We start from the raw sequence: 19,504 nt of genomic DNA, 5'->3' as shown, positions 1-19,504 counted from the left end.
TACAACAAAAGAAACTTTATTTAAAAATATTTTTTTTTTTTTTTTTTACAGACATGGGTGCTTGAAAAAGCTCTTTAGTTAACTGTGTATGGAAATGAAAAAAAATTAATAAATAACATTAGTATAACAGACCTCTAAACATTAATACATTGGCAAAACAAAAGGGACGTCAAATGAAAACCAATCTTAAAGCTCTGCTCTTCTCTGTAAGAATATTTACCTTCTGTCTTATTCTTTACAGGTGAGAAGGATTAAATACTGCTAATAGAAATTTTTTTTTATATTAATGACACATTTTTAAAATAGTCCACAAAAATCTCTAAGTTTTCGTTTTGTTTCATTTTTAACACTGATATACAAATTGGGACTCTATTCTGGAGGAAGCATCAAGTTCTCCTCAGCCCCACCCAGGCCAAGAATGTCAAAATCCTAAAGAGGGAGGACGTTCAAAAGAATGGTTTCTCTCCCAATTCTTGATTAAAGGCAGGGAAGAACTGAAAGGGGAAAGGGAGAAGTAAAATTCTCAGAAAACTTTTTTTCCTTTTTTCTTTGCTGAAACTGACCGTGACCACCATGCTGAGGACCGGGCACGTGGTCCTTGCTGCCTTCCCCAGGGGAAAACTGGACCCACAGAGGGCACTGGCTGCTTAATGCTTTAAGACTGAAGTCTGCAAATGAAAGGAAAGCCACGTCTTGAGGGAGAGGCAGGAGGTCTAGGCCAGTTCAGGATCCAGCAAAGAGAAAAGACACACACCACGTCTGTTCTCAGGAGAGTCCGTCCTACACTTTCCCATGCAGTTGAGTCACTAGCAGGCCCAGAGGCTGGCACACTTGAAATGGTCCAGGGCGTACCTGGAAATCCCAGAACAGTCTCCCTCTCTCCTCGCTGGAGACAGAGCCTTCAACCTGGCGGCTGCGATCCTGACTAGAGCCAACCGAATGATCCCAGGGGAACACGTACTCCAAAAGAGCATCACGGCAGGGAGAGGGGACCCCAGACGTGCCTCACCTATCTGACATCTCTCCAGCCACACAGAGCATTTCCTCCTCCCCCCAGTCTGTAAGGATGGACACTCAAGGTAGAGGAGCTAAGACTCTGGTGTTTCCATATTAAGTCCTAAAATGCAGCCTGAGTTACAGTGCTGCCTTAGAAAGGCACAAAAATGTTTGGCTTTTTTTTTTTTTTCAGTGTGCTAAAAATTGTTTTGTTTTGAATAAAGGAAAAAGATATATAAGGTTAAAAATCCCAAGTCACCACAGCCAGAAAGCAAATGTAGGAGGAGGTACCTCGTAGCTGCCATGCCCCTACCACATGTTTCAGCAGGAGGTCAAGGCCGAGACACGGAGACCGGTAGGTCAGGAGGCATCCACTCTCACGGGCAACGTGCCTGCAGGCTTACCCAGACAGCAGAAGGAAGAAACCGAGGAAGAGAAAACACACAGTCTACAGACTCCTACGTGGTTCTCTGCCTCTGCGGTTTCAAGACTGCCATGAGCATGGCTACCTCGCCCCGAGCAGGGTCCGAGGTAGGTAGGGAGGAGGGAACGGACACACGGGGCACGCGACACGCGAGCAGGTTGGCGCACTGGGCATGGGCACACAGCACCCCCCTCGCCGGGGCTGGGCGGGAGGCGGAGTGAGGCCCGAGGAGCTGCCCGGGGCGTGTGCCCGAGCCTTCCCCCTTCCCTGGCCCTCCGGTCCGGCTCGGGCTCGGGCGTGCAAAGAGGACTTGTGAGAGGCAGTGGAGGGGTGCCCCTCACGTTCTTTCAGGAGCGGGTCAAGAACGCAGAGCCGGGCAACCAGAACTCCGCTGATCTGTTCGGCCGCCTGAGCGGTAGGAGAGAGGAGGCTGGCTTTCAGCCTTTGCTCTGGGCAAACAGAGGGAGCGGTCCACCGCGTTTTTCTCGAGCGTTACACAAGGGAAGCGGCAGGGAGAGCTCCAGACAGCTGTTGCTCTTAGCCGACAGCTGGCCCTTCCGTCCTTTTCCCGTTCCCATCTGAATGTGAGGGAGCCTCCGGCCAGAGCTTGCTCCTCCCGTCCCGGCCCACCCCACCGCCTCTTACGCGGGTGCCGCTGCTTAGACCCAAAAAACACTGTGCCCCCCTGTGGAACCACGCCAGATTTCCTAGGACAGGGAGGCACCCGGCCCTGCTGTCCCTCTGCTCCTTGATTCTGGCGCCCAGTCCAGGATACCAAACGCAAGGGCTGACGACCCACCCTTCATCACGTGCCTCAATGTGTATCTTTGGATTACTAGGTTACTTCTGTGTATTCCTAACGACTCCAACAGTTTAAAAAAGTTACAAGTAATTATGAACATGCCTTAAGAACACGGGACAGGCTCTAGGATGAGGTAAGCAAGATCAAAAGACTTAGTAGGCGAGCAGTTTTTTGAAAAATAAAATTAAAATTAAAAAAGGCTCTGATACAGGACTACCAAGAAATCAAGTGGACAGGGGAGACCAGGGTTCCTGGTCTAAAGAGCTCTCAGTCAAAACTCTTCTAAACTGGAATCTACATCTAATTTATATCCTGGCTACTGTCCCGGTTATGATATATTCCTGCTGGCTATGGGGAAGTAGTTTCTGAGGTACCCCGGAAGGCTTGCCCAAGAATATTACCGCAGGGCTCTCCTCGAGAAGGAGGGGAGCCAGGGCCACGGGCCCATAGAATGGATGTATTTTCGGTGCTAAAACTTGAAGAGAGCCCAGAAGTCCATGGGTGGCTGCAGCGGGATGTGTGATCTGCTCTCCAAATAATATGAAAGAAGGCTAAAAACCTGAGATTGAATGAAGGCAAAGAAACGTCACCTAAGAACAGACTAGCTCTGGAACAGGAGAAACGGGTCCTGAGGAGGGAGGTAAGAAATCTTGGATGCCAAGACTGATAAAGGGATTGAAAACAGGAAATAAAGAAATAAAGACGACGATAACCCAAATTAAGCAAAACCCAAGAGTTTTCTCAACATCCCAGACACAGTCCCATGCCTACCTTTCTACTCTAAAAAAAGGCAGTATGACAGCAGTTTTACTACTAGAATCCCTTTAGGGTATCTATCCTGCCTATAGCCTCTTCTCCCCCCATCTCCCACCCAAAGGCGCACACTGCTGCCGCCCCACACGCCAAGGCTAACCGGTCAGGCGTAGACACCCAGGCAATGTGCTGGGCCGATCGTGTTCTTTCTTGAGAATCTGAATGAATCAAGAGGCACTGGGAAGCCGTGTACGGTGATCCCTAGAGCTGGGACGTCGTGTAGACTTGGGGACTGGGTTGTCTATTCCAGGGCTGTGCCTGACAAGCAGGAGAAAGGACTGGGTGCAAAGTCTGACAGTCCCAGCCCAGCCCCATACAAGAATCAACTGCACTTCTCACACTGGGGTCCATAAAATACCCTGTATCCTTAGGATTCCCTCCTTTCTTTAGCCTGAATCCCTGTTTCTGACATCCGAAGGATTCCGAAACAGGACAAAGATACAAAACTGTGGCTTCCTTTCACTACGAACCCTCCTCCATGCACTGCGTAGCTTTACGCGCTTCTCAAGAAAGACAACGGACACAGGCTGAGGTCAAAGTAGTGCCCGTAACGCTGTAGGTGGACTTAGAATACTTCAGATTGAATTCTAAAGCCTCAAAGTCTAGCAGGAGAGTGGTGACGTACGTATTCTGATGCTAAGTTCTAGGGTCCTAGGCTCCTTAGCCCAGGAAAGGCTGGCGTTTCTGAGAACTGAGTTCGATCTATTTGGCCGTCTGGCTCTTGGGAGACCAAAGGATCAGCTGAAGACCAGGACCGAACAACAGGTATCCGCCCCTCTCCCACACCTTCAGCCTTTCTAAGACATAGAATCAGCTGCAAAGGTGTTGGAAGACTGGAAAATAAGTTCCAAAGAGAATGGGAGGTGGTAACAGGTCCCCGAAGGGCGACAAGGAAACTTCACAACAAGGGGGATGAGGAACTCCAGCAGCTCAGTAGGAAGATCAAGGAAGGCACTAGACTGGAGAGGAACTACGGGCAGATGCTCTACTTAAACACGTAACTGCCCTAACCGTGCAGCTGAGCCAACACACCCCTCAACCCACCAAACAGATTCCACTGAAATACACAAAAGATGGTGGGTACCCATGACACACGTTGAGGAATCTCCCAGAAAGTATCAAAGCTCTAGGAAGACGACATGGGTTCACGGAAGAGCCTTGAATTGATTTTACCCAGGACAGCTCTTTAAGGAAATGTAGATCTACATAAAAGAGCTGTAAATAAAAACTGCACCATCTTTTGGGGATGAGCTATTTTAGGGCCAAATGCAAGTACTGGACAGGGAGGAACACGGAGAAGCTGGCGCTTCTGGCACATGGTAATCGCTCATACACATTTGCTGAACGAACAACCTAACTGGTAACCGCCAGGCCAGGCCAACGGTTAGAATACCACTGTTCCCTGGGTAGCAGTCACCAGAGTCAGAAAGGCCAACGGCAGGAGGGGGGACTTCCTTAGCTTGGGAAGGAGATCTAGAACCCTGACTGTCATGAGGTGAGGTAGGAGAATATTCTGCATCAACACCATCGCCAACCACCCACACACACAGGTGTCAAGTCTGATCATGGTGCCTTGAAGGGAATATACAGTCCCTACTCTGCTAGCAAATTTACAAAAACTCATTTGTAGGTCTGCTGTTTGGACCCTAAGTTATATTTTAATTTTCTATAGAGGAGATAAATACTTTAAGATTGAAGAATAGCGACCCCCATCCAAAAAATTTAACCCACAAAGCAGCTGAATGACACTACGAGCGCTATCCCCCATCCTGGGCCCTGGTGTCGTCTGTATGGGAAGAGCACAGAAGAATGGCGGAGTGTGTTGAGTGGGGGGAGGAGGGCTAGTGGAAGAGAATGGCCGTCCAAGGTGCAGATCATTACTTACATAAAAATGAACAGATGCACGTGGAGACCGGAAAGTGCCCAACCTCTTATTTTCTTAAAGGGAGGTATATCACAGAACCCACAGGTTTTTCTGCTCTGGCAATCTTTTACTTTAGTGGAAGGAGCACAGAGGGCAGCTGGCGAGGCAGGCCGTGCAGGGCAAGCCAGAAAGAGGGAAAGGAGACTGGACTGAACAGAATAGCCTAATGCATTTGAGAAAAAAGAAAAACATCAAAGTGACTTTTACCTTATCCACCTAGCAAGTTAACACAGAAGGAACCACTTGTAATTCGGAGGGAGAAGGGAGATGGGTTTACCCAAAATGGCAAAACTCAAAGCCAACTTCTGAAAGAGCAATTCTAAATTCAGAGCAGAGCCCAAGAATTAAAAACTGCCATATGAATGGAGGATGAAGAAGGTGGTATTTGTGCCTTAGCCCAAGGAAAATTTAAGAAATTAAAGTTTTGGAAATACCCTCAAGACAAGCCTCCACGTGAAAATTTTCGTGAGACTACCTTGGCGACCTGAGGCTTGGACCCAGGTCTGTCCTCACAGACCTGAAGAGAGAAAACCTCACAGAATGGTCTCAGAAGCTTGAAAGCCTATAGCTACCCAGCTGCCAGGCCAATGACCAAACCAATCAATGAAGCGTTATGTCCAACACTGGGATCTGACACCCCAGTTGGAGGCCTGACCCCATGAGCTACAGGGGCGCTCAGCGAGGAACAAACGGATGAACTCGCCCTTAGCCTATATATGTAAGGACATACTCTCCAAAGATTTTGGATACACTGAACAGGCAAAAGATATGCAGAATCAGTGTTCTGTTCTCTTGACCCATCTTCAGACTATGGGCAATGTCTGCAGACAAGGAAAACTTCCAGTGTGGGCAGGCATGGAAAATGCTGCCATTTCTTCTAGTTTTTCGTCTGGGTCTTCAGCATTTAAACAAAATACAAACTGAACGTTACCGTAAACGAAACCCTATCCTTACTGGCTTTTAGAAGGAGACGCTAGGTTACTGCCACTCTCCCTGCCCCTGGCCACGACCATCAGGACCTCCTGCACCTGACAGTGGGCTGGGCTGTTTTCCGCCACGTGGAGCAGACATTGGGGAACCAGAGCCAATCAACAAGAAGTCCTGTACCTTCTACCCTGGGAATGTAAATGGTTCGGAGGCAAGAGGATAAAGCCAACAGGTCTAGGAACAGCTGAGAGCCAAGAGAAGAGTTAGAAAAAGTTTTAGTTCCACAGATGACAAGATGAGAAAGAAAACCGATCTGAAGAGATTCTGGATCTAAAGACAAAAGCGTGATTTAGATTTTGAGGAGGGCAGATTGATCAAAGAGCAGGCGTGCTTCTGACAAGTGAGGGGGTACACCCGCTTTGCTGGGGAAGCCAGCAAAGACCGGACAGAGAACTGACCCAACTCCAGGGGTCATTTCGCAGCACCTCCAGGAACCGACTAACGGGTGCCCCGTGCTGGACCCTGAATCTCCTTTGTAACCTGCAATTACACAAATCGTCAGGCTTCTCACATACGGTCTCCGACCACAGTAAAGTCATTTATACACTGAATGCTAATTACCGTGGAGAACGCAGTCACGAGAGAGTACACAGGACTAAGGTGACGAGGAGACGGAAGGACGTGCTACATGCCCAAAGCCACAGGCACAAGAGAAACCCAGCTGTCGGAGGCCCCGATGCGGGACTGGGGCTGTCAGCGCAATGCTGCACCACCATGAGTGTCAGCCCCTTTCCTTCGAGGGCAAAGAGCAGATTCTCCTCTGAAAATATAACCTGGCTCATGTTCAAAGGGAGACACCCGTATAAGCTGGAATTAACTCACCGGGAAAAAAAAACCCAACAGAGACATCTTCACTATTTTGTGCATCTTATGTAGAACAAGGCAAAGAGCCTGTGCGTGAAGCTTGCTAAAAGTTTTGTGGTATTCGGGTCAGAAAGCCATTGCTGGAAACAAATGCCCTTCCCTTCCCGTGATGCAGAAAAACCCACGGCCTACGTGAGAACACATACCTGGCATCAAGGCAACGGACTCCCACAGACCATCTTCTGGGGAGGGCATGGAATGTATCTGAAGGCCTCTATCTCGAATCAGTCATTATGGAATTAGGATAATGAAAACATCGTACTTTAACAGAGTCGATGTTCCTATGGAAACAGTGCTTTGGAGTGACCAGTGTTAGCTGCTAGATCAAACATGACTATAAGGATACAACAACAGTACTTTTTCCCCCACTACCCATCTACCACACAAACCAACACCAACCATCACACATAATAAGGAACATCCTATAAGCCACTCGGCTTCAGTAAGTCTGGTCACAGCAAGCCCACTGCCAATGACAGACACCAAGGAGGAGGAGGAAGCAGGACAAAGGACAGAGGGAGGGTGTTCTAAAAATACAAGACTTGAGCTATGCACGTGGTAATCCAAGCCGTTGGGGAGTGTTGAAGTTGTAATACACACTGGGGTTGGGTAGAATACCACAGTAGATGGAAGTCTTTAAATGATTCCTTCCTAAACCTCTTGTGCTAATTCCCTGCCTGGGATTAACACACACAGCAGGTTAATCTTATAATCACAGGACACACGCAACCACAGACAGACAGAAACACAACCACATCCTTAACCCAGGGAAGTCTGAAGTCCCCAGTGAGGATTTACAGCACAATACTTCTCCTACTGCTTTCCGGACTGTTCCCCAGGTAGGCTACCATTTACTAAGAATCCACACTCTAAGGTGAGGACTGAAGGACACCTTCGAATCCACTCTCAAAACAAGTAAAATAATAAAACACACTAGCTGCTCCATGTTCATTCCACTGCTTTGAAATCTTGGAACCACAGATGTGAAACCCCACAGAGAGGGCGAGACCTCACCGCGAAGTCTCCAAAGGCACCTCTGCCCTTGCAGGTGCCACTCCAGTAAGAGCGGCCGGCTCACTGGTCCTCTGACGCTGCAGCGGGGCGGGGGTGTGCTAGGTGGCGACGTGGGCGGGAGAAGAAATAGAAACAAATTCCCGGAGGATATTTTTGGCCATTTCGATGTTGTTGTGGGCAATGACCAAAGCTTTCTGAATGTCCTGGTAGGAGTATCCCTGACTCATGAGGTTCTCGATCTCGCTGGAGAGCTGCGGTGGGGCAGGGGCGGCACCGCCTTGCTGACAGCTACCTGCTTTTCGTTCAGAGTTGATTCTCCGAGGGAACGGTTTGGGAGGCCTTTCGGGAACTTGGGAACCCTCAGTGAAGTCTAGAAGAAATCAGAAAGAAAATATTTGCAAATCTGGCGGGGGGGGGGGGGGGGAAGATCCCCACTTAACGGCAGGAATAACAGTGTGCTAAGATCAAGGTATTACCGACCTACTGTACCTGGGCAGGGACTCGTGCTCTTAAAGGGCCGGGTTTTACCGGTTCCAGGGTTTTAGCAGAAAGCCTTCGCCTCCTCCTCACAGCGGGAGCAGCCTTCTAAATATACCACGCACCTGCTCCGCTGACAGGAACACTGCTGTCCTGAGCACAGACACCTGCATCCGCATCACGCTTTATACACTTTTCACACACAGAGTGCCTAGATTATTTAAAACAACTTCTCTGGCAGGGCCAAAGACACTAAACTTCTCCTTCCACAAAGAGGACAACAGAAATAAGACTAAGTTGCAGTGGAGAAGCATTAAACAAGGCTGGGCGGGTGGGGATCACCACCTGTTTGGGCAACTGGATGTATCTTTTTTGCCAGCTGTCCTGAGCACAGTCTTCAATTTCCAAAGTGACAGCAACTCTGGCTGCTGCCCTCCCAGGCAGCCACAGGTGCAAGGGCAGCCCCTGAGAGTCAAGGCCCAAATGTGAGCTGGCTCCGAGCCCACTCAGTGTGCTTCCAGAGCCGGCGCGCCCTCGTTCCAATGGGACAGGGCCCGGAAGTCAAGAATGCGTGCTCTGAACCATCAAGCTTCATTACTGGTGTCATGACACGCACCCCAAAGAACCGGACGTCCTACCTAGCACCAGCCAGGAGCAGCCACGGGTTAAGGAACAACCTTGTTTCTAAGTCTGGCAGAATCCTAAAGAGTCTGACTACAGTTCAACTTCCTAATGGAGACCCCGGGACCACCTTTCCTCCCACGTAGACTAAAACAGACTTAACATCTGGTGACAAAAGCACTGTCACCAGGCAGTCACCTCTGTTGCAATACAAACCGGGAGCCACACAGCCATTCAGCACAAACCCAGGTCGGCCTGGAGACTCACTTGCGGTGGGGTCGCCTTCCAGAGACAACCAGCCGAATGAAGAGCTGGCGTTAGAGATGTCGGACAGAGTCCGCCGGGCCAGCACTGCCGGCACAGGGGGCTTGGGGACGTCATAGCCATCCTCGTCATTTTCAGACTCCTCGGGTCCAGTGCTGGCGTGGGCCGGGGCCAGATTCCCTTCACCTAGAGAACGGTTTGTGCAGTTATCTTCTGCTTCTCACACACACAGCCCGTCTTCTAACGCAGCTCATTTGTTCACACACGTCCAGCACGCAAGCTACCAATGGTCTACCCTGGGCCTGACCGCCATGGCAGGCCCCGCGGGTGGAGACAAAAGAACAGAGAAAACGCAATCTGCACCGACACTGCGGCCCTGCTCTCCTGAACGTGGTAAAGGCTACCCTTGTCAGGGTTAACAGCCACTGAAGCCAAAGACTCAAGTGTCATTTTATAGCATTCATTCAACATTTCTACTGGCGTTTCACCTCGCACGACCAGCCAAAGGGCCTGTGTGTGCTGCCTTCTTGAACTTTCAACTTGGTAAGCTAGTTGATATGGGAATTGAGTATTCACCACCCACACACAAAAGAATTTCATCAATGCTAAAAAGCAAAGGAAATAAAAGGGAGCTGCCAGCATTGCGGGCCCAGGCCACAGAACCCAAATGTCTCTAGGCCCTGGAAGGATGAAAAAGTACAAAGGGAACTAGCTGCGTGAACAGGAAATAAAACAGAGGAGAGGGTTTTACTGCCCCTGGATCAAAGATATTTTGCCAAGAAGATTATTTAAAAGAAGTTTCTGCCTAGAATCAAGCTGTCTCAAATAGCCAAGTATGACAGGCTCATTCCAATGGCACATCAATGATTTTCAAAGTAGCAGAATGGCTACTCACCAAAGGTGCTGCTCTCTGTGACAGCCGGTGCCGCCTGGGACTGAATATTATACATTGCTTCATATGTACAGCTATCAATCTGCTGGTCACAATCACACGCTCTGAACCAGAAGGAAAGTGGCATATGATCTTCAGAAATAGAACTCTGTTATCTGCAAACTTATTAAGCCTCGTCTATTCTTAACTATCCTAGACCCTGAGTCTATCAAGATAGCATTTTCCTTTTGCCAGGATCACTAATAAATGGCACAAGAGCGACTCTTACGATGCACAATGGACGTGTGGTTTTGTAACTACTGTGACAGTGAGGAAGCGTAAGTGGAATTGCTTCTAGGTGCGAGGGGCCAAACGCTGGGGTACGTAGGCTCCACACGTCTTTCTGCTTTCATTCTGGCTGGATAACATCACGTAGGGAGCAGCTAGGCAGGTGAGTGGTGTCAACTTAATTCCCAGAAGACTATCGTGAACGTACCGTGAACTCTGGGTTGCGTCCAAAGGCCATTTCCCATCCGGTTTTGGAAGTCCTAGAGGCCTGGAGGAGGGGGTCATATACTCCGTGTCCTCCTCACTTTCACCCTGCTCCCCGGGGGGCAGCTTTGGCACAGGAAGAGGCCTGGGAGAGGAAGACGACAGAAAAAGAAAATGAAAACGATAAACAAGCTGCAAAACGTGCAAGTGTGAAATGAGAGTCTTCGAGACAGGCCGCAACTCACTTCTGACGGAAAAACACATGCCACCTAGGGAACTGTTACTTCTCCTGGTCGAGACAGGTTCATTATTACAAAACACACTAACTTCAAGTTTTGCTTTCAGCTGACCACAGACACAGCTATGTTGTCTGAGATGGGCTACACGGGAACAGTGCTTGAAGCCAGTTCGTCTCAGTCCCCAAATAAACTGGGGTCCCAGCCCAAGAGCTGGCGTGCCAGTTTTTCCCTCACCAGGCACGAGGCGAGCAGCAGCTGTGGCCTTCTGACAATATGCTAGGAACCTATGCCAGATGCTAATCCTTAGCATCTACCTATGGTTTCAAAGACTAATACAGCTTGTTGAAAGCTTCCTCATAGGTTATCTCCTACTTTAATCACTTTTCTCTTCGTTTTAGAAAACAAAAATCTGACATAAAGAGAGATCAAGTGGTAGGTTAGCATCAATTCTGAGATGGCATCTCCCATCTTCTGACTCCTGCTTTGGGGATCTTGCCGTTCCACCCGAAGCTCTCACCTAGCAGCTCTGGAATCAAAACTTCTCCTGCTCCCTCCCCCCACCCAAGAACCTTGACAAAACTAGGGGAAAAAAATCAACAAAACAAGACACATGCACATGTGCACAAGCGCACACACATACACACAACTGCTGCTGGGAACGTGAGTTAAAGAGTGTATCTCCTCCCTTCCTCTTTGTACTTTTTTTGCACATCCTAAACACTCGATAAGGAGCATCTACTGGATTTGTCTGTATTTACTCCGTGTTTCTTTTTCCCAACTATAAAAGCAATAGCTGCTTATTATAAAACACTTAAATGTTACAGAAACCTCAGACAGAGCAACAGTCCCTATAATCTAACTGCAGGTTTTTCTTATGTCTACGTATTACTTTGTGTTCCGCATGCTGAAGTTTTGGGGTGGAAGCATATTAGTATCTACAATTTGCTCTGAAACGTGCCCAAGAAGTAAGACAGACTGACAGATGGACAGGGACAGAAGTATATAGAGGGGTGCCTGGCTGGCTCAATTGTTGCAGCGTGTAACTCTTAATCTCAGAATTGTAGGTTTGAGCCCCATGCTGGGTGCAGAGATGATTTAAAAACAAAAAGTACATGGAACTAAAAGGTATTATGCTAAGTGTAATTCTCAAGAGAAAGACAAATATATGACTTCACTCATATGAGGAAGTTAAGATACAAAACAGATGAACATAAGGGACGGGAAGCAAAAATAATATAAAAACAGGGAGGTGGACAAAACACAACAGACTTTTAAATACAGAGAACAGGGGCGCCTGGGTGGCGCAGTTGGTTAAGCGTCCGACTTCAGCCAGGTCACGATCTCGCGGTCCGGTCCGTGAGTTCGAGCCCCGCGTCAGGCTCTGGGCTGACGCTCAGAGCCTGGAGCCTGTTTCCGATTCTGTGTCTCCCTCTCTCTCTGCCCCTCCCCCGTTCATGCTCTGTCTCTCTCTCTCTGTCCCAAAAATAAAACGTTGAAAAAAAAAAAAATTTAAATACAGAGAACAAACAGGGCTGCTAGAGGGATTTTGGGTGGGGGGATGGGCTAAATGGGTAAGGGGCATTAAGGAATCTACTCCTGAAATTACTGTTGCACTATATGCTAACTTGGATGTAAATTAAAAAAAAAAAAAAAAAAGTGTAAGTGAGCATAAGAAAATGTTAATAGAGCCCGGGTGGGGAATATATGGCTGTTCACTGTAAAAATCTGTCACCCTGACTCTATGCTTGAAATTTTTCATAACAAGTTGTTGATGGGAAAAAACCCATCAAGATTAAGAAAAAATATCAAGTATTAGTGAAGATACAGGGAAATGGTACTTTCACATAGTTTTAGAAATGAGACAGTGGTACAATTTTTCTAGAGTGTAATTCAGCAAAAATATTTAACCAAACAGGCATACACTCGGGCTCAGAAATTCCATTTCTAAGAATTTTCCCTAAGGAAATAATCAAGAATACTCACTAGAGCATTATTTATGATACTGAAAAAATAGGTGATAACCGGTCAAATAAGAATGTACTGAATAAAGTAACTTTGGAACCACATACGCAGCAATATACCTGAAGCCAACCGGGTCCCTCAGTGCTTAGAGGTTCCAAGCAGAAGCCTCAGAGGCCTACTTCCTTCTACCACAGTCTGTTCTTATCTACTTTACCTACTAAGGTTCCAATTAAGTCAGTTCTGCTGCTTTGTAATCATTTGCAATAACCTGAAAATCATTGTACTAGGAGACTATATTATGATGTCCTAGGATGTTCAAGATCCTCCTAGTGAAAAAACGCATGTACAATAGGATTCCATACCCACATAGAATGGCAACGAAGATATTCAAATTGCTAACCACTGTCTGAACCTAGGTGTTAAGATTATGGATAACATTCATTTCTTCAGTGTCACATATCTCTATTTTCTAAATATTCTTTAGCATATTACTTCCATAGAGAGAAAAAGGTCATTAAAGGTGCAAGCAAAAACTTTTTAAATTATTAGAATCTTTTCGTTGATGATGTTAATAAAAGTATCCAACTGCACTTCCTTCCTCATTAAGTATCTTGGCAATACATCAAAACACTCACAATCTCTTGTCCTGGTAATTCTACTTTGGACGTATCTCTGGTTATTGAAGATGTTCAATGAAGCAAATTTATTATGGTAAGAGGTTTTATACAAAATAAATATCCAACAGGGCAATGGTTAAATATGTAATGTTATATGATACTGTATAACCATTAAAAGTGACTATTTGAAAACTTTTTTTTTTTTTTTTTTTTTTTAGTTAACATATGTTGCAATATTGGTTTCAGGAGAATTCAGTGATTCATCACTTAGACGCAACATGCAGTGCTCATCACAAGTGCCCTTTTTAATGCCCATTGCACATCTAGCCCATCTGCCACCCACCTCCCTCCATCAATCCTCAGTTTGTTCTCTATCGTTAAGAGTCTCTTGTGGTTTGTTTCCCTCTCTTCTTACCTCCCCCCTTCCATATGTTCACCTGCTTTGTTTCTTAAATTGCACATATAAGTGAAATCATATGGTATTTGTCTTTCTGATTGACTTATCTTGCTTAGCATAATACATTCTAGCTCCATCCACATTGTTGCAAATGGCAAGATTTCATTCTTTTTGATGGCTGAGTAGTATTCCGTTGTATAAGTACTACCACATCTTCTTTATCCATTCATCAGGTGATGGACATTTAGGCTCTCTTCCTAGTTTGGCTACTGTTAATAATGCTGCTATACACACTGGATTGTTAAAGAACTTTTTTAGTGATAGGGAGAAATGCCCAAAATAAAAGGCTAAGGTGAAGAAAAGGGAGACTTTAAAACCATACCTTGATTTAAAACATACGTACATTTTACATGTCTACAGACACGACCAGTCGCAAACATCATCTAACTGCCTGAAACAGCTATACAAGCAGGATGTAATACAAATGAAAGGACGCACTGGAGGGTGGCCTGGCAGCCAAGACTCAAGGGGCCAAGACTCAGAATACCTTAAAGCCAGCCCTATACAGGGGTTCTGAACTTGAGATGTGAAGGCAGTTTCAACAGGCTAGGGAGAAAGGGACTAGAAATTTGGGGTTCCATGATGGCCAAGACATGGGAGGCCAAAAATCCCAGAGAAGGTCACAGGGGAGAAGTAGGTGTGAAATCCTGCTATAGTTTTCCCTGGAGCTGCAGCTAATCTCTGAACTGTGTCTAGAGGCCAGCAGATTCTGAGAAACTGAGCAGACGGTAGTAACTGAAGGGCTCAACTGATACTTTGGTTATCTCACTAACCTGGAGAGACAAAGGTGGAGTTAACAGATACGGCCTTTGAAAGATTACTCTTCCCGTGTTCAGTAACAAAAAGACGAATGGAGAATTTTATTACAAAATTAGAATCCGTACATTTTTTTTTTTCATTTTTTTTTCAACGTTTATTTATTTTTTTGGGGACAGAGAGAGACAGAGCATGAACGGGGGAGGGGCAGAGAGAGAGGGAGACACAGAATCGGAAACAGGCTCCAGGCTCTGAGCCGTCAGCCCAGAGCCCGACGCGGGGCTCGAACTCACGGACCGCGAGATCGTGACCTGGCTGAAGTCGGACGCTTAACCGACTGCGCCACCCAGGCGCCCCAGAATCCGTACATTTTTAAAAATCACGTGGAGGGGCGCCTGGGTGGTGCAGTCGGTTAAGCGTCCGACTTCGGCTCAGGTCATGATCTCACGGTCCGTGAGTTCGAGCCCCACGTCGGGCTCTGGGCTGACGGCTCAGAGCCTGGAGCCTGTTTCGGATTCTGTGTCTCCCTCTCTCTCTGACCCGCCCCCATTCATGCTCTGTCTCTCTCTCTCTCTCAAAAATAAATAAAACGTTAAAAAAAAAATTAAAAAAATTAAAATAAAAATCACGTGGAAATTCCAGAACCTTAAACCACAGTATCTGAAAATACAAACTGAACAGATGGATTCAGGGCAGGTTAGAAACTGTAAGAGAAGATCAGGAAACCGGAACAGAGTAGAAACTATTGAGATCAAAGTAGAGAGGAAAGGAAAACAGCAGAGAGCCTAAGAGCTGTATGAGGCACGGTCAATAAGGAGGGACATTCAGGTAACTGTGGTCACAGAAGGAGAAGGGAAGGAGATGGCAGTGCTCAGTCTATTTTAAGAAAGAGTGGCTTGAAATTTTCTAAAACAGGTTTTAAAACATGAAATCACAAAATCAATAAGCTCTACAAACCTTAAGAAGAATAAAGAAAACTATTTAGAAGTATTATAGTAACAGCACTGGCATCCAAAGACAAAGAGGTCTTAAGTAGTCATGCAAAGAAACACTACCTGTAAAGAAGCAACATTAGCCTGAGAGTTAAAGTTCCAACAGAAACAATGGGGTATTCTTAAAATGCTGAAAGAAAGCAATGGTTTGTAACTGTACTTTTTAATTTTTTTTTTTTTTTACAAATTTATTTGTTTTGAGAGACAGAGCGTGAGAAGGGGAGGGGCAGAGAAAGAGAGGGAGACAGGATCTGAAGCAGGCTCCAGACACAGAGCCCGATGCAGGGCTCGAAGTCACCAATCATGAGATCATGACCTGAGCTAAGTTGGATGCTTAACTGACTGAGCTACCCAGACACCAACCCCCCTGACCAATTTTTTTTTTAAGTAATTTCTACACCCAAGATGGGGGTTGAACCTACAACTCTGAAATCAAGAGTCACATGCTCCACCGACTGAGCCAGCTGGATGCCCCACTTCATAAAAATGTTAAAATATTTTATGCATCAAAAAACTATCCACCATAAAATAGCAACCCACAGAATGGAAGGGAATTACTCACGATCACATCTGATAAAGGATTAACTTTCAGGATATAGAGAGAACTTATAAAACCCGACGACAACAATGAAAGGACAAACAATCCAATTAAAAAACAGGCAGATGCCTGGGTGGCTCAGATGGTTTCAGCTCACGACAAGATCTCACAGTTCACTGGGTTCGAGCTCCTGTGCTGTCAAGCACAAGGAGCCTGGGATTCCTTCTCTCTCCCCCTCTCCTGCTTGTGCTCTCTCTTTCTCAAAATAAATAAGCAAAATTTAAAAAATTACAAATGAGTCGAGGCGCCTGGGTGGCTCAGTCAGTTAAGCATCCGACTTCAGCTCAGGTCATGATCTCGCGGTCCGTGAATTCGAGCCCCACATCGGGCTCTGTGCTGACAGCTCAGAGCCTGGAGCCTGCTTCGGATTCTGTGTCTCCCTCTCTCTGACCCTCCCCTGTTCACGCTCTGTCTCTCTCTGCCTCAAAAATAAATAAACGTTAAAAAAAATTTTTTTAAATAAAAAATTAAAAATGATCAAATGTCTTAAATAGACATTTTTCCAAAGAGGATATGTGAATGACCAATAAACACATCAAAAGATGCTCAATATCACTAATCATTAGGGAAATGCAAATCAAAACTATGAGACACCACCTCATTAGAATGACTACCATCAAAAAACCCCCAAAGTACCAGGGGTTGGCAAGAATGTGGAGAAACGGGAATCCTTGTGCACTGTCGGTGGGGATGAAAATGGTACGAGAGCTGCTGCAGGAAATGGTGTCACAGGGTCTCAAAAAAATTAAAGAAAGAATTATCCTATGATCCAGGAATACGACTTCTGGGTGCATATTCACAAGAACTGGAAGCAGGGCCCTGGGGGTACTTGTTCCCCCATGCTCACGGCAAACCCTTCGCCAACAGCTGAAACGTGGAAGCGATCCAAGTGTCCGTCCACCGATGAACGGATAGGCAAAATGTGGTCCAGCAGTCACCCTTTATCTGCAGTTTTATTTTCTGTGGTTTGACTTCCCCAGCCAATTGCGGTCTGGAAGCAGATGATCCTCCTCCTGATGAAGGTCAATAGGGGCCTAACACTACATCACGGTGCCTACGTCGCTCACCTCATCTCGTCACATGGGCATTTTACCATCTCACATCACCCCAAGAAGGGTGAGTACAGTACGGTATTCGGAGAAAGACCACAGTCACGCACTTGTATCATAACATACTGTTGTAATTGTCCTGGTTTATGATCAGTTATTGTCGATAATCTCTTACTGTGCCTAATTTATAAATCAAACTTCATCATGTATGTACGTAGAGAAAAAACATAGCATACACACGTTTCGGTACTATCCTTGGTTTCAGGCATTCACTGGGGGCCATGAAATGCACCCGTGGCAGATAAGGCACAGGGTGGGGTGGGTACTGCATACAAGGGGAATATTATTCAGCCTTAAAGACGAAGGAAATTATGCAATACTGTACAACACGAATGAGGACGTTATGATAAGTGAATTAAATCACAAAAAGACAAATACTGCATGGTTTCACTTATACAGGTGGTAGAGTGGTCAAAATCATAAAGTATAACGGTGGCTGCAAGGGGCTGTGGGAGGGAAGGATGGGGAGCTACTATTTACCAGATACAGAGTTTCCGTTTTACGAGATGAAGAGTTATGAGCATGGATGGTTGTGATGGTTGTGAATGTAGTTAATACTAATTTAATATTTAATACTAACAATGTACTTAATACAGTGAATGCATTTCATACTGAACTGTACGCTTATAAACAAGATGGTACAGTTCATGTGTTTTTTTGCCACACACACAAAAAGAAGACACCGGAGAATTAAGAATTAAAATTAAAAATGATAAGAATTAAGAAAAGAATTGTTTTTTACAAAAGTCAACAAAACCAGACTGCTTCTTTGAGAAGATGAATAAAATTGTTAAGCCCAATAAGACAGAGAACATGCACAGAGAAAAAAAATTAGTCCAAAACAGAAAATATAATAATTCTGAATTGATACAAATACAGATCAATTTTTATTTCCTTTATACTCCTGTGGGTTTTCTAAATTCCGTGAGTGAGCTGTTTTAACAGTACCAACTCCACAGTGAAATACAGCTTTAGGGGCACCTCGGTGGCTCAGTCCGTTAAGTATCCAACTTCAGCTCAGGTCATGATCTCACAGTTCGTGAATTCGAGCCCCACATCAGGCTCAGTGCTGACAGCTCAGAGTCTGATGCCTGCTTCAGATTCTGTGTCTCAGTCTCTCTCTGCCCTTCCCCTGTTGTGTGTTCGTTCTCTATCTCTCTCTCTCTCTCTCTCCCTCCCTCCCTCCCTCCCTCCCTCCCTCAAAAATAAGTAAATGTTTAAAAAAAAAAAAATTGAAATACAGCTTTAGTACTTACCTGGCAGCCAGAGAATAAATGGCACTGGCAGACGCAGAAGGTTTGATTTTGGGGTGCTCAAACTCTGAACCTGCTAATGGGCTGTTATTCATATTCTGGAAAGAAAAGGGGTGAAAAAGAACCTTCTTAACACAGCTCAGTATCTCCTCTTATTTATTTAACTTATTCAAAATAACAACAGTAACACAGACACAGACCTCACTCTCAACGCTGTGCTTACGGTTATTGCACCCCACCAAAAGTAGGACTGCTTTCAGGCTCTGAAGAAAGTCTAAACGTAAGGGTTAGGAAGACAGAGATCTAAAAAGAGCCAAGGAGATGGGGTTTATCGTTTCAATTCTAGATTTGAGGAAACTGGCTGTCTCCACAAATACCATTTCTAATTTTAAATATCTGTACCTCTGTCTACAATGATGCCACCAGAAAGTCCAGTCTAATTTATTCTAATTAGACTGCCTATCACACAGATGCCACTTAAATGTAAGCCACTCTCTCCCTTCTCTTGCAACCAAGAAATATGCAGTTCATTTAAGGGCCACAGCATTCCTCAGCTTCACTACTCACAGACCATTCTCTCTTTTTATTTGTCTGAAGGAGACTGCCAGCATGACTATTTAGTTATACTAATTAACCTTCAACTATCCGTACAGCACACAAGAAATAACACCGCTCACATATACAAGAGAACACGGGGTAATGAAATGTGCACTAGACCATTCTCTCTCTTGCTTACTTAGCATCAGCTCTATAAGCCCCTTTGTGATTCCTCAGACTCTCCCAAACTCGCTGGCTTCCCCTTCATCCTGGAATGGTCTCCCTGAGAATCAGCACAGCGGGCTCCAGGTCTTTGCTCAGAACTGTACCCCATCCCTCCACGTACCCCTCAGCCCAACTCCAGCTATCCCTACAACCCCGTTTTGAGCTATTTTCCTCCACAGCACTCATCAGCACCCAACATCCTGCGTTTCA

At 45.9% G+C, this 19,504-nt stretch overlaps 1 protein-coding gene and 1 non-coding gene across 4 annotated transcripts in view; both read right to left on the bottom strand.

Annotated features, from left to right (window-relative positions):
• Positions 1-19,504, bottom strand: part of CBL (Cbl proto-oncogene) — an 86,337-nt gene that overhangs the window by 381 nt on the left and 66,452 nt on the right. For 2 of the 3 annotated variants that reach the window (XM_045483149.1, XM_045483150.1), the window contains exons 12-16: positions 18,536-18,630; positions 10,554-10,694; positions 10,082-10,182; positions 9,190-9,372; positions 8,117-8,194 (exon numbers count right to left, since the gene is read on the bottom strand). In XM_045483149.1, the coding sequence (XP_045339105.1) occupies positions 8,117-8,194; positions 9,190-9,372; positions 10,082-10,182; positions 10,554-10,694; positions 18,536-18,630 (598 nt within the window). Of the gene's footprint in view, positions 8,195-9,189; positions 9,373-10,081; positions 10,183-10,553; positions 10,695-18,535; positions 18,631-19,504 lie in introns of all 3 variants that reach the window. The other variant, XM_045483148.1, reaches the window with a different exon arrangement.
• On the bottom strand, positions 19,118-19,244 carry LOC123602823. Its single transcript, XR_006714591.1, has one exon. It is a non-coding gene; the product is annotated as a small nucleolar RNA SNORA19 (small nucleolar RNA).

Source organism: Leopardus geoffroyi, chromosome D1 (genome assembly GCF_018350155.1).
Source record: "Leopardus geoffroyi isolate Oge1 chromosome D1, O.geoffroyi_Oge1_pat1.0, whole genome shotgun sequence".
In the NCBI taxonomy this organism is placed as follows: domain Eukaryota; kingdom Metazoa; phylum Chordata; class Mammalia; order Carnivora; family Felidae; genus Leopardus; species Leopardus geoffroyi.
Note: the sequence above shows the minus strand (reverse complement) of the source record. Positions and strands in the feature narration are given on the sequence as shown.